Source organism: Lontra canadensis, unplaced genomic scaffold (genome assembly GCF_010015895.1).
Source record: "Lontra canadensis isolate GAN:19392208 unplaced genomic scaffold, GSC_riverotter_1.0 scaffold36, whole genome shotgun sequence".
Lineage (NCBI taxonomy): Eukaryota > Metazoa > Chordata > Mammalia > Carnivora > Mustelidae > Lontra > Lontra canadensis.
The window spans coordinates 17925132-17938625 of record NW_022631030.1 but is presented as its reverse complement, the minus strand read 5'-3'; the positions used below and the strand labels follow the sequence as shown (position 1 = coordinate 17938625).

General features: G+C 38.6%; 2 protein-coding genes across 2 annotated transcripts in view; both read right to left on the bottom strand.

Annotated features, from left to right (window-relative positions):
• Positions 1–13494, bottom strand: part of LOC116874311 (beta-galactosidase-1-like protein 2) — a 58856-nt gene that overhangs the window by 23382 nt on the left and 21980 nt on the right. The window contains exons 7-8 of the mRNA XM_032868980.1: positions 9482–9563; positions 8209–8273 (exon numbers count right to left, since the gene is read on the bottom strand). Coding sequence (XP_032724871.1) covers positions 8209–8273; positions 9482–9563 — 147 coding nt within the window. The remainder of the gene's footprint in view (positions 1–8208; positions 8274–9481; positions 9564–13494) is intronic.
• LOC116874312 (elongation factor 1-alpha 1-like) lies at positions 10027–11460 on the bottom strand. The gene has a single exon (XM_032868981.1). The coding sequence runs from the start codon at positions 11341–11343 to the stop codon at positions 10120–10122; it is 1224 nt and encodes a 407-aa protein (XP_032724872.1). The 5' UTR covers positions 11344–11460; the 3' UTR covers positions 10027–10119.

Below are 13494 nucleotides of genomic sequence, written 5' to 3'. Positions count from 1 at the left end.
TAAAACATCCTAAAACATTCATCAAGAAGAATATACATTCTTCTTGAGTGCACATGGAACATTCTTCAGAATACACCACATATTGGGTCACAAATCAGGTCTCAACTGGTACAAAAAGATTGGGATTATTCCATGCATATTTTTAAAACACAATGCTTTAAAACTTGAAGTCACCTACAAGAAAAAATTTGGAAGGACCACAAATACACAGAGGTTAAAGAGCATCCTAAGAAAGAATGAATGGGTCAACTAGGATATTAAAGAATAACTAAAAATAACTTAAAAAATAAATAAATAAATGGGATCAAATGAAATGAAAGCATGACAGTTCAGAACCTTTGGGATGCAGCAAAGGCAGTTGTAGGAGAGAGGTATACTGCAATAAAAGCCTTTCTCAAGAAATAAGAAAAGTCTCAAATATATAACCTAACCTTACACCTAAAGGAGCTGGAAAAGAACAACAAATAATGCCAAAATCCTGCAGGAGAAGAGAAATCATAAAGATTAGAGCAGAGATCAAAATATAGAAATTAAAAAAAAAAAACACAGTAAGACAGAACAATGAAACTAAGAACTTGTTCTTTTAGAGAATTAATAAGATTAATAAGAATTAATAAGATTAATAAGATCAATGAATTAATAATAATAAAATTAATAATATCAACAAATGCCTAGCCACATTTATCAAAAAGAAAAGAGAAAGGACCCAAATAAATAAAATCATGAATGAAAGAGGAGAGATCGCAACCAATACCGCAGAAATACTAACAATTATAAGAGACTTATGAGCAATTATATGCTAACAAATTAGGCAATCTGGAAGAAATGGATAAATTCCCAGAAACATGTAAGCTACCAAAATTGAAATAGGAAGCTATAGAAAATCTGAAAAGACCCACAAACAGCAAATAAATTGAATCAGTAATCAAAAATTTCCCAAGAAACAGGAGTCCCAGACCAGATGGCCTCCTAGCAGAATTCTACCAAACATTTAAAGAAGAATTAGTACCTATTCTTCTAAATCTGTTCCAAAAAATAGAAATGGAAGGAAAACTTCTAAACTCATTCTATGAAGCCAGAACTACCTTGATCCCAAAACCAAAGACACCCACTGAAAAGGAGAATTACAGACCTATTCCTGATGAACATTGATTAAAAAAAAAATTCTCAGCAAGCTACTAGCCAATATGATCCAACAGTAATAAATAATAATAATATTTATTTATTTATTTATTTATTTTTTATAATCTAATAATAAAAGGATTATTGACCATGACCAAGGTGGGATTTATTCCAGGGCAGCAAGGGTGGTTGAAGATCTGCAAATCAATCCATGTGATACAATACATTAATAAAAGATAGGGTTAGAATCATGATCCTCTCAACAGATGCAGAAAAAGCATTTGACAAAATACAGCATTCTTTGTTGATTAAAAACTCCACAGTGTAGGGATAGAAGGAACATACCTCAATATCATATCAATATCAATATCATAAAAGCCAAACAAGCAAAACAAAAAAACTCCAGTAAATATCATTCTCAATAGGAAAATACTGAAAACTTTTCCCCTAAGGTCAGGAACACAACAGAGATGTCCACTATCAACAGTGTTGTTCAACACAGTACTGGAAGTCCTAACCTCAGCAGTCAGACAACGCAAAGGAATAAACTGCATCCAAGTCAGCAAAGAGCAAGTCAAACTCTCACTCTTCACAGACAACATGAAACTCTGTAGAAAACTCAAAAGGCTCTACCAAAAAATTGCTGGAACTGATACAGGAATTCAGAAAAGTGGAAGGATATCAATGCACAGAAGTCAGTTTTATTTCTATACACTAACAATGAGGCAGAAGAAAGAGAAATTAAGGAATTGATACCATTTACAAGAGCACTCAAACCCATAAAATACCTAGGAATAAACTTAACCAAAGAGGTACGGATCTATGCTCTGAAAACTATAGAACACTTATGAGAGAAGTTGAGGAAGACACATAGAAACAAAAAAACATTCTATGCTCATGGATTGGAAGAACAAATATTGTTAAAATGTCTATGCCACCCAAAGTAATTATATATTCAACACAATCCATATCAAAATACCATCAGCTTTTTTCATAGAGCTGAAACAAACAATCCTAAAATTTCTGCAGAACCAGAAAAGACCCCAAATAGCCAAAGGAATGTTAAAAAAGAAAACCAAAGCTTGCATCATCAAAATTCTGGACTTGAAGCTGTAATCATCAAGATAGTATAGCACTGGCACAAAAACAGACACACACCTCCGTGGAGCAGAATAGAGAACCCAGATATGGACCCTCAACTAATCTTTGACAAAGCAGGAAAGAACATCAAATGGAAAAAAGTCTCTTCAATAGATGGTGTTGGGAAAACTGGACAGCAACATTCAGGAGAATGAAACTGGACCATTTTCTTACACCATACATAAAGATAAAATGTAAATGGATGAAAAGCCTCAATGTGAGTTAGGAATCCATCAAAATTCTAGAGAAGAACATAAGCAGCAATCTCTTTGACCTTGGCCACAGCGACTCCTTGCTAGACATGTCCCCAAAGTCAAGGGAAACAAAAACAAAAATGAATTCTTGGGACTCCATCAAGATAAAAAGCTTTTGCACAGCAAAGGAAACAGTTGCCAAAACCAAAAGACAACCTACAGAGTGGGAGAAGATATTTGCAACTATCTTATCAGAAAAAAATGCTAGTATACAAAATCTATAAAGAACTTATCAAACTCAACACCCAAAAAAACCAAAAAATCTGGTCAAGAAATGGAAGACATGAACAGACATTTCTTCAAAGAAGACATATAAATGGCCAACAGAAAAAATGCTCCATACTTGTCATTAAGAAAATGTAAATCAAAACCACAATGAGATACCACCTCACACTGGTCAGAATGTCTAAAATTAACATGTCAGGAACAACAGATATTGGTGAGGATGTGGAGAAAAGGGAGCCCTCTTACACTGTTGGTGGAAATACAAACTGGTACAGCCACTCTGGAAAACCGTATGGAGGGTCCTCAGAAAGTTAAAAATAGAACTACTCTATGACCCAGCAATTGCCCTACAAGGTATTTATCCAAAAGATACAAACATAGTGATTCGAAGGGGCACATGCACCCCAATGTTTATAGCAGCAATGTCCACAATAGCCAAAATATGGAAATAGCCCAGATGTCCATCAACAGACAACGTAGAACAGATAAAATTGTGCTATATTTCTATAATGGAATATTACTCAACATCAAAAAGAATGAAATCTTGCCATTTGCAGCGACATGGATGGAACTAGAGGGTATTATGCTAAGCAAAGTAAGTCAGTCAGAGAAAGACAAATACTATATGATTTCACTCATATAAAAAACAAAACAAGTGAACATAGGGGAAGAGAAGGATAAATAAAATAAAAGAGGGAGGCAAACCATAAAAGACTCTAAGCATAGGGAACAAACCTAGGGTTGCTATAGGGGAGCTGGATGGGGGGATCAGGTAACTAGGTGATAGGCATTAAGGAGAACACCTGAAGTAAGGAGAACTGGGTGTTATATGCAACTGATGAATCCCTGAATTCTACCCCTGACACTAAAAATACAATATATGTCAATTAAATTGAATTTAAATAAAAACTTAAAAAAAAATCTGTGGTAGCCTTATGCAGGTTCCCTTATTGTAACAGGTTGCATCTTGTTGTTTTTAAGATTTTCTCCTTGTCTTTACCTTCTGATAAATTTATATTGTTATGTCCCTATATAAATCTCCTTGGATTCATTTTATTTGGCACTTTATAGCTTCCTGGATCTGGATGTCTGTTTCATTCCCTAACCTAGGCAAGTTTTCAGTCATTATTTTTTTGTTCCCTTTTCTCTTCTCCTTTCAGGATCTCTATAATATTTATATTCTCTGATTTGTCCCATAAGGTGCCCCATAAATCCCTTAAGCTCTCAGAACACTTTTTTTTATTCTTTATTTTTTCTCTTATGATTGGATGAATTCTACCGCCCTGTCTTTGAGTTTGCAGATCTGTTTTTTCCACTTCATCAACTCTGCTGTTGAGCCCCTCTATTAGATTTTTAGTTCAACTATTGTATTCTTCAGCCCTATGATTTCTGCTTGGTAATTTTTTATATTTTCTATCTCTTTGTTGAAATTATCACTTTGCATATGTGTTGTGCTCCTGACCTCAGTAAGTATCTCTATGATATTATTTTGAACTCTCTATAAAGCAAAGCACTTATTTACATTTTATTAAGATCTGTTTCTGGAGTTTCTTTTTCCTTTGTTTGGGACATATTCCTCTGGTTTTTAGTTTGTTTGTTTTTCATTTTCTTTGACTCTCTGTTAACTCCTGCATATTATATACAAAGAGCCATCTCTCCCCATCTTGACAGAATGATCTCATGTAGATGAGCCTTGTTGATCAGCCCAGCCCAGGTTCCTAGTTGTCTCTCAAACTTTTGTGATTGTCTGAGCCATCTTCTTTGTTTTTAGTGGCTCATAGTAGTTGAGCAAGTGCCAAGAGCTGACACTGCCCCAAAGGAGAGGATCACAATCAGCAACCAGATGCAGACTGATTAGAGCCCGGAAGCTCAGGCACCAGCGAGGAGTATATTGTTAAGCTCCTTCCAGGGAGAAACTGGGAAATGGGCATTTTAGCTTGCTTTCTCTGTGCTGGGCCTAGGTATGTATAGCCAGTTGGGAAGGAGAAGCTTCTGTGCTTGTTAAGGACTCTTTGTTTGCTATGGTACTGTAGTACTCGTGAGTACAGGTGCCATTGACTATTACAACCAGGTGATCCAGCAGCCTCAGGTCTCTGCTGCAAGCTAGGTACCAGATATGTGCACAAGCTCCATCCAGAGAGATCTTGGGGACTTGGTTTTATTATTGGAGTGAACCGGAAGAAGGTGTGAAATGTGTCTACTGGCTCCCCAGGACTGGAGAGATTGTAGTCAGCCTCTAGCTGCCTGCTAAATTAGAAGCCTGGCTGGCCCTCAGACAGTAACCTTTAAAGTTTCAGATATACCTCTTTGGGGACAGATTGGGACATAGATGATTTTGCCTCTCCCTCTGTGCTGAGGGGGCGGAGGAACAGTCATGATTAGTGCTCATGTGGCCATTACAATTGCTTCCTTTTTTATATAGAGTCTTATGTGTCTCATGGGCACAGCCTTCACAGCTAGGTGTTTGGAAGCCCATATCTCCTGGGAGTCTTAAAAGTTGGGACACTAGATGTGGGGTCCGAATCCTCCACTCTCAGGGAGAAGCTAGGGGCTGAGGATTCCCTCTCAATTGTGACACTATATCAGGGGATGAGGTTTATGGTAAGAACATGTCTCAGCCTTTCCCACATATTTTGGTGTGAATATTTTTTCATTCTCACAATATGTAAAGTCACTCAGCTAGTTTCTATACCTAATTCAGAGGGAACTGCTTGTGGGTGGCTGTATATTTGGGGTATGTGTGGGAGGAAGGGAGCTCAGGAGTCTCCCGTCACCATCTTGGTCAACTTCAAACTGAACTCCCAGTACCTTTCATTTATTTTTAGAGAAATCCTAAATTACATTTCCTGGAAGCTTTCCACTTTGTTAAAATATCTCCTAAAACAAAATGGCCTGAACAAAAACACAAAAACAAATTCTTCAATTGTGCTCCAACCAGTATGAAGAAATATGGTAATGTCACTCATAGTAATAAAACCCAAGTTTTCAAAACTTGGTAGTAGATGTCACGGATTTGATTTAAGTGAAAGCTGCCATCAGATAGCACTCGAAATCTCTTTCATATAAACTGCCAGCAGAATGGATCTCTTCCTTTCTGCATTTTGGTATTTCAGCTCTGTTGCTGCTGTTTTGTTGTTAATTTTAATGCAGGGACTTTATAATGATTTGTGTTGATTTCAGCCTACTCTAATACAGCAGATCCTATCATTTGGTGGATGAGCACTCATTTCCAGCACTGTCTTATCTAGACCTTTGACAAGCACAGCTTCTGTATCTTCCCTCAGAAGAGGATCAGTCAGAACAGAACCAACAACAGAGCCCCCATACTCATTGAACAATCCTGGAAATAGCCTCCACAAGGACAAAGAAGATATCTTTTTCATCACCAGTATATATCCAGAGCCTAGCACAGGATCTGGCACAAGGTACCCACTCAAAATAATGTGCTCATTCTGATCTAAGTTTGAAACATCTAACTTCTCATCCACTTCAAGCTTTAGCTCCCCCTTAACCATGTATGTTCTACCTTGTCCAGTCTGGAGAGGAATCTCTTTGATAGAGAATACAAAAACAAAATAGGGGTTCAAAAGCTCTGCTTTCTCCCCATATTTAGTTACATCTGTCCTAAGAATTGTGTTTCTTTCATGTTCAATTTCTCACATAAGAAATGCATTAGAAACAAATTATAATGAACTTTCTAAAGCTATGGGTACTTATTTTTGTTATTTAATTCCTGTGATTACTCCTATATTGTATCAAATAATTTTCTCACTACAGAAGAAGTTTAAACAGTTAATGATATAAGAAAGTGAGAAGAGCATGGGATTTGGGAACAGAAGGTTTAAGTTGAAGCCTGGGTTATTCTATTACATGGTCTGATTATCAACCTGTGATCTCAAATCAGTAATTTAACCTAAGTCATGGTTTCCTCATCTGCAAAATGAGAGTATGATTAATAGCTTTTAACATGGTAATATAGGAAATAAACATGAAAAAAATGGGAAGATTACATAAAGTAAAAGCTGTGTATATAAATATTATCACAAGTTTTTCTAGCTTTTGTTACTACCTCATATTCTGTATTTGCCTTTGTTTATTGTCTGCCTCTTACCACTAAAATATAAGCTCCAAAAGTTCTGCTTTTATAGATTTCATTCACTGCTTTATACACGGTGCCTTGAAAAGTACCTAACTGGTACATAGTAGATGCTAAAAACATTTGCTGACTTACTCAATAAGTAAACAAATTATCTCATTTTCAGAACTTTGCTAATAAAAGACAGCATATCATTTTTAACTTTGGATTCCACTGGTTTTATTGCCCCCCCCATTCTTCCTCCATTATCATAATGTTAGCATCTATCTGAGTGCTTACTTTGTCGTGGGAATTATAGCACCTCTTCATATTCCCTTGGAATGCACTGACCCTAATCCCTGCACATCTCTGAGCTTCCTGTACCACTTCCTGATGTTGGCCTAGTCGTTACAAAGCTGGATATCTCCCTTTGTATCTCTTCTCTAAATCTTAGTGCTGTCTCAAACCATAAGGGAGAAGAATCAGGGATTTAACAGTTTTTAGAGTTCCAGACATTATTTTATATTGATGGTAATTAATTCTTCTTTTGCTCCTAATACCACATATCTCAGTCCTGTGCAAAATGAAACACATAACCATGGATCTCAGCTGGTGGTAGGAATCTCTACCACCCTCTGATCTCCGGTTACCCATTAATAGTTTTACTGCAATTAGCACTTCCTATCTTGTGTTTATTTACATTCCTTGTCTCTCTCACTGGGTCATAAGTACTTACAGGTGAATGGGGCCATGAGTAAGGGGTTAACAAAAACCTCTCTCTTTGCCCATGCAAACTAACTTCAGGTCTACCTGAAAACCAGATAAAGCCGAATGTTATGCATGTTATCAGGTAGGTTGCTATGATTAAAATGACCTCTGATTAGCAAATTGTATCTGGATTGGAGAACTATGAATGATATATACAAGTTCCTAGTGTAGACCTAGATGCCTGCATGCAGTGTATCTTGAAACCAAGAGTTCCCTTTAGCAGACTTGGAATCTATACCTATAGAGCTGTGAAAAAGGATACTGGTTGGTTCCTCCACTGAGACTGAGGCTTCTCTGCAAGGATGGTTCCCATTCCCTAAAACCTGAACTGTCACTGGGGGTAGGGACTGCCCCTGGACTGCTGTGAGGATTCCTACTGATGCTGCTTTGCTAGTATGCTATGTTTCTCATTCCGTATTCTTCTGAAGGGCTATGGCCCAGAAACCGTAAGCATTTGAACTTGATTTAGTTATACCCCAAACCACCTGCAGCAGGCATTTCAAGGGCATAACACATCCAGGTTTTAACTGAACTAATCACTGCTGAGAATTTCCCCACCAAATGAAAAGGAGGTCCTAGTGTGAGCCAGAATCAAAACATCTCCCATCTCTGAAAAGTCCTTACCTGAATTGATAAGAGTGTATCATAAGTTTCTTTCTTTATATTTTTCATGTGGACAGTGGAAAGTACTGTGGAGGAAAAGGAGACACTGTGTATGAGGTCCTCCTACAAGCACTGTTGAGCAGAGAGAGACTATACTCCCAGACAGAGGATGAAGATGTGGGCCTCCACAACTTCTGCACATACACCTCAGAGGGAGTTCTCATTAACACTTTATTGATTGCGGTTAATAATAAAGATATATTCCTGCATGTGGGCCCATACCTGCTCCATACAAAGTGTTTTCACGTACATTCCTTCATTTAGCTTTACGATGAATGACCCAGACAACAGGACTGGCTAAAATAAATTACATTATGATGATGAATAAACTAAAGTCAAATGAAAAAACTCAGCCCAGAGAGATGAATAGCCTAAGACCTAAAACTTGACTATAGATCTCCTGACTTCTAATTCAGAATGCTCTCCTGCCTCTCCTACAAGATGAAGGATGCCAAAAGATGGGAGAAAGGCCAACAGAAGAAGACATGCCTGACAGGCTGTTTGTGTGAAAGAACTGCAGATAGTGGTGTTCTCTGGTTCAATATGTCTGCACATCATCTTTTTCCATTTTCTTAAGTGTCAATCCATATTCCCTCCTTATAATTCTATTCCATGTTTCCCTAATACGTTTATTCCCCAAACTTATTAATCCCCTGAGCTTGGGGTCTTGGTCCATGACAGTACTATTTCTCTGACACTGCCTCCACTTCCTGTTGTTCAGTCATAGACATTTGGCAATGACAAAGATAGCCTTTACTCGGGTCCCAGCCAGGCCCCACTCTGGCCACTAAGGACTGAAAAGGATCGAACAAGGGTTCTGCACTGTTGGTTCTGTAAGTAACGGCTGGTGGGGTAGTAGGGTAAGAACTTGTTCCTTAACTCACCCCACCACTTTCTCTTAAAAACTATGGGGCCTTGGGCTTAGTTGGTTAAGCATCTGACTTCAGCCCAGGTTGTGATCTCAGGGTCCCAGGGATCAGGCCCCATAGTCAGGCTCCATGCTCAGTGGGGAATCTGCTTCTCCTTCCCCCTTTTCTTTTGCCCTTCCCCCAACTTGTGGGCTTGCATGTTCTCATGCTCGCTCTCTCTCTCTCAAATAAATAAAATCTTTAAAAAGAAAACTATGGGGAGAAATAAAGCATCCATTGGAAATGGGAGAAATAAAGCATCAGAAGGACTGCTGTTCTGTTTCAGACTTCACTAGTACAGGAATAAAATTAAAGAGAAATTGTACCCCGTTTTAAGTGGCCTCTTGTCAGTTCATCTCCATTATCAGCGGTCATAAGCAGCACCTTGATTCCTCTTGTGATCAGAGCCTGTGGAGAAATTTAGTAAGGTAAATGAACTGTCCCTTATCCCATGGAATGGCTTCTCTCTAGAAAAAACTGATGGTGATAAAAGTACTGGAATGAAGCTGAGGAATGGAGAACAAGCCTAATTCCTTCATCCAACTTCTTGTAAGTTAGTAAATTAGAGCCAAAAAAACATCATCCCTGCCTCAGCCACACTCAGAAAGGCCAAACTGACAATTAAAATATCGGACCTAAAGTAAGAGGCAGTGAGACTATTTTCTATTTTTTTTCCTCATTAAACTTTTGTTTTAATGGGTCTTAAAATTCTGTGGCAGATTTTTGGTCAAGTTGTTTCCATTAAAAAGTACTGATTTTAAAAACTAATAACTTAAAACTGCCACACACACACAAAACAAATGGTCACAAAACAGTCTCCTTTCCTTCTGAAGGTTTTATGATGCATTGTTATCATTTAGCAGTCTTTTACTATTAAACTTAAATGGCCAATTGACACAAACAGTTCTGAGACTGTTCTTCCACCACTGATTAAGAATGGGGTGGCAGGTGTTGGGGATAATATTCATTTAGGCTTCTGAGCTTTCTGGGCAGACTTGGTGACCTTGCCAGCTCCAGCTGCCTTCTTGTCCACTGCTTTGATGACACCCACAGCAACCGTCTGTCTCATGTCACGAACAGCAAAACGGCCCAGAGGAGGATAGTCAGAGAAGCTCTCAACACACGTAGGCTTGCCAGGAACCATATCAACAATGGCAGCGTCTCCAGATTTCAAGAACTTGGGACCATCTTCCAGCTTTTTTCCAGAACAACGATCTGTCTTCTCCTTCAGCTCAGCAAACTTGCAAGTAATGTGAGCTGTGTGACAATCCAGCACAGGAGCATATCCAGCACTAATTTGGCCTGGATGGTTCAGGATAATCACCTGAGCTGTGAAGCCAGCTGGTTCCATTGGTGGGTCATTTTTGCTGTCACCAGCCACATTGCCACGACGAACATCTTTGACAGATACGTTCTTGACATTGAAGCCCACATTGTCCCCAGGAAGAGCCTCACTCAAAGCTTCATGGTGCATTTCAACAGACTTGACTTCAGTGTAATATTGAATGGAGCAAAGGTGACCACCAGTCTCCACTCGGCCCACAGGGACAGTACCAATACCACCAATTTTGTAGACGTCCTGCAGAGGCAGACGCAAGGGCTTGTCAGTTGGACGAGTTGGTGGCAGAATGCAATCCAGAGCTTCAAGCAGTGTGGTTCCACTGGCATTCCCATCTTTACGGGTGACTTTCCATCCCTTGAACCAAGGAATGTTAGCACTTGGCTCCAGCATGTTGTCACCATTCCAACCAGGAATTGGCACAAATGCTACTGTGTCAGGGTTGTAGCCAATTTTCTTAATGTAGGTGCTGACTTCCTTAACGATTTCCTCGTATCTCTTCTGGCTGTAGGGTGGCTCAGTGGAATCCATTTTGTTAACACCAACAATTAGTTGTTTTACACCCAGTGTGTAAGCCAGAAGGGCATGCTCACGGGTCTGCCCGTTCTTGGAGATACCGGCTTCAAATTCACCAACACCAGCAGCAACAATCAGGACAGCACAGTCAGCCTGAGATGTGCCTGTAATCATGTTTTTGATAAAGTCTCTGTGTCCTGGAGCATCAGTGATGGTCACATAATACTTGCTGGTCTCGAATTTCCACAGGGAGGTATCAATGGCGATACCACGTTCACGTTCAGCTTTCAGTTTATCCAAGACCCAGGCATACTTGAAGGAGCCTTTTCCCATCTCAGCAGCCTCCCTCTCGAATTTTTCGATAGTTCTTTTGTCGATCCCACCACATTTGTAGATCAGATGACCAGTAGTGGTAGACTTGCCCGAATCTACGCGTCCGATGACAACAATGTTGATATGAGTCTTTTCCTTCCCCGTTCTGGCTTAGGTTGAGCGGTGGTTTTCACGACACCTGTGTTCTGGTGGCAAACCCGTTGCGAAAAAGCCGGTGAGACTATTTTCATTCACCTTAATACAGTGCTTTCACCTAAGGACTTGAATCCCAGATTTTGTCTAGTGCATCAGAGAGCTTAAGACAAACTTCTTCTCCATACTCCTATGCAAATTAGCTACATGCCCGGGACCCAGCTCACAGGGTGGATTAGGAAACACACACACAACTGCTGGTTTTCCTCTGGTCAATGGCATGCAGAGGTAAATTTTTGTTTAGTCAATCTATGGTTGCACTTGTCGCTGCCTGAGACTTTAATGTCTCTACTTCAACTAGAAATAAATCCAAGAGAGTCTAAATCAAAGAGAGAGAGAAGAGGCTAAGAAATTTATCTATTTGAAAAATCAAATACTGAGACTATGGCCATGAATACTGAGAAAAGCCAAAGGTATGTCTTCCTGGGCCTGTAGATCATAATATTCTGAAGGTGACACTATTCCTGCAATTATCCTTATTGGGAATGAGAAGGTGGTTTGCTTCTCCTGAACTCTTCTGAAAAACAGGGAGGGCTGAGAGGTGAACAGAATGAGTGAGAGGAGATAGCATGTCATATATTAATTACAGCCAAACTTCTACTACCATAGGTCCTATTAGATGCAATGTTTCCCACTTTTAGGCCCAGCAAGCAATATGGCAAATTGGTGGAGGACCATATAACTTTTCATCTAAACTAGAACACTTGGTAAAGAAAAGGGTGCTAACTGGGATTCATGGACCACTACTCATAGGGATAGCAATAGGTTCCACTTCTAGACACAGTGGGCTATTTTGTTTCAGACTAACCATCCTGCTAATAACAACTAGATGAGCTGGACAAAAAAATTTTAATTTATTTGAAAATACTAGACATATGCCAAGGAAGGACTTGAGGAGTCACGTTTTCAGAGAGGCAGGCAGCCAAGAGAGGTGAAACTAGCATGTTTTAAACTTTTTCCTTCAGACATTGATTCCCCAAGCATCAGTTGAGAGGCTAAAAAGCTGATTAGATTCCCCAGCATTTTATGGGACGTTGGGAAAGAAATTGCAGTTTATAGACTTCCAAAATAGAAGAGGGGCCTTAACAATTCTAGGCTTTTAGCTGGGATGCAAAGGGTTATCTATCCCCTAGGAGAGAAGGTGAACAAGAATTAGACTTACTCTCATAAGAATTAAAGCCCAGCTCCAAATCATTTGTTACCTTCTAGAAGCAAAAACAAATCCATCTGAAGAGCTTCAAATGATCTTAGTCATGTTTTCATAAATAAATTGGATTGAAAAATTATTAGGCATACCAAAAGATATTATTTACTGAAAACATGAGAAAAACAGACAACGGAACAGATACATAGGAAATTAGACATTAGGTTTCTTAAACACAGCTTTGAAATAATTATAATTAATATGTTCAAAGAATCTTTTAAAAATGGACAATTTTGGCCAAAAAAAGGAAACCACAGAAAAGAATCAAATGAAAATTCTAGAACTAAAAATCACTATATGTGAAATTAAGAACTAAGTTTAACATCAATTTAGACAAAGCTGCAGAGAAAATTCATAAATCGCAAGATATCTTAGAAAAAAGTAATCCAGAAAAGAGCAAAACAAATATGATGAAAATATCTAGTTTTGTATAACAGAAGTCCTAGAGGAAAGGAGAGAAAAAAATTAAGCTGACAGTTGGTGGAGATTTTCCAAAACCAATTAAAGATTTCAAGCCACATAATGAAGGGTGCAAACAAATGTAAGCAGAGTAAAAACAAAAATCACACCTAGCAAAATCTTAGTAAAGTTGAGGAAAACCAAAAAATAAATCTTAAAAGAAGCCAGAAGAAAAATACATTTTACCTTCAATGAAACCATAATTTTAACAATACCTAACTTCTTAATAAAAAAATTATACCCCAGAGAATCATCAAAGAAAATAATTGCCAGTCTAGAATTCTACATACAGTACG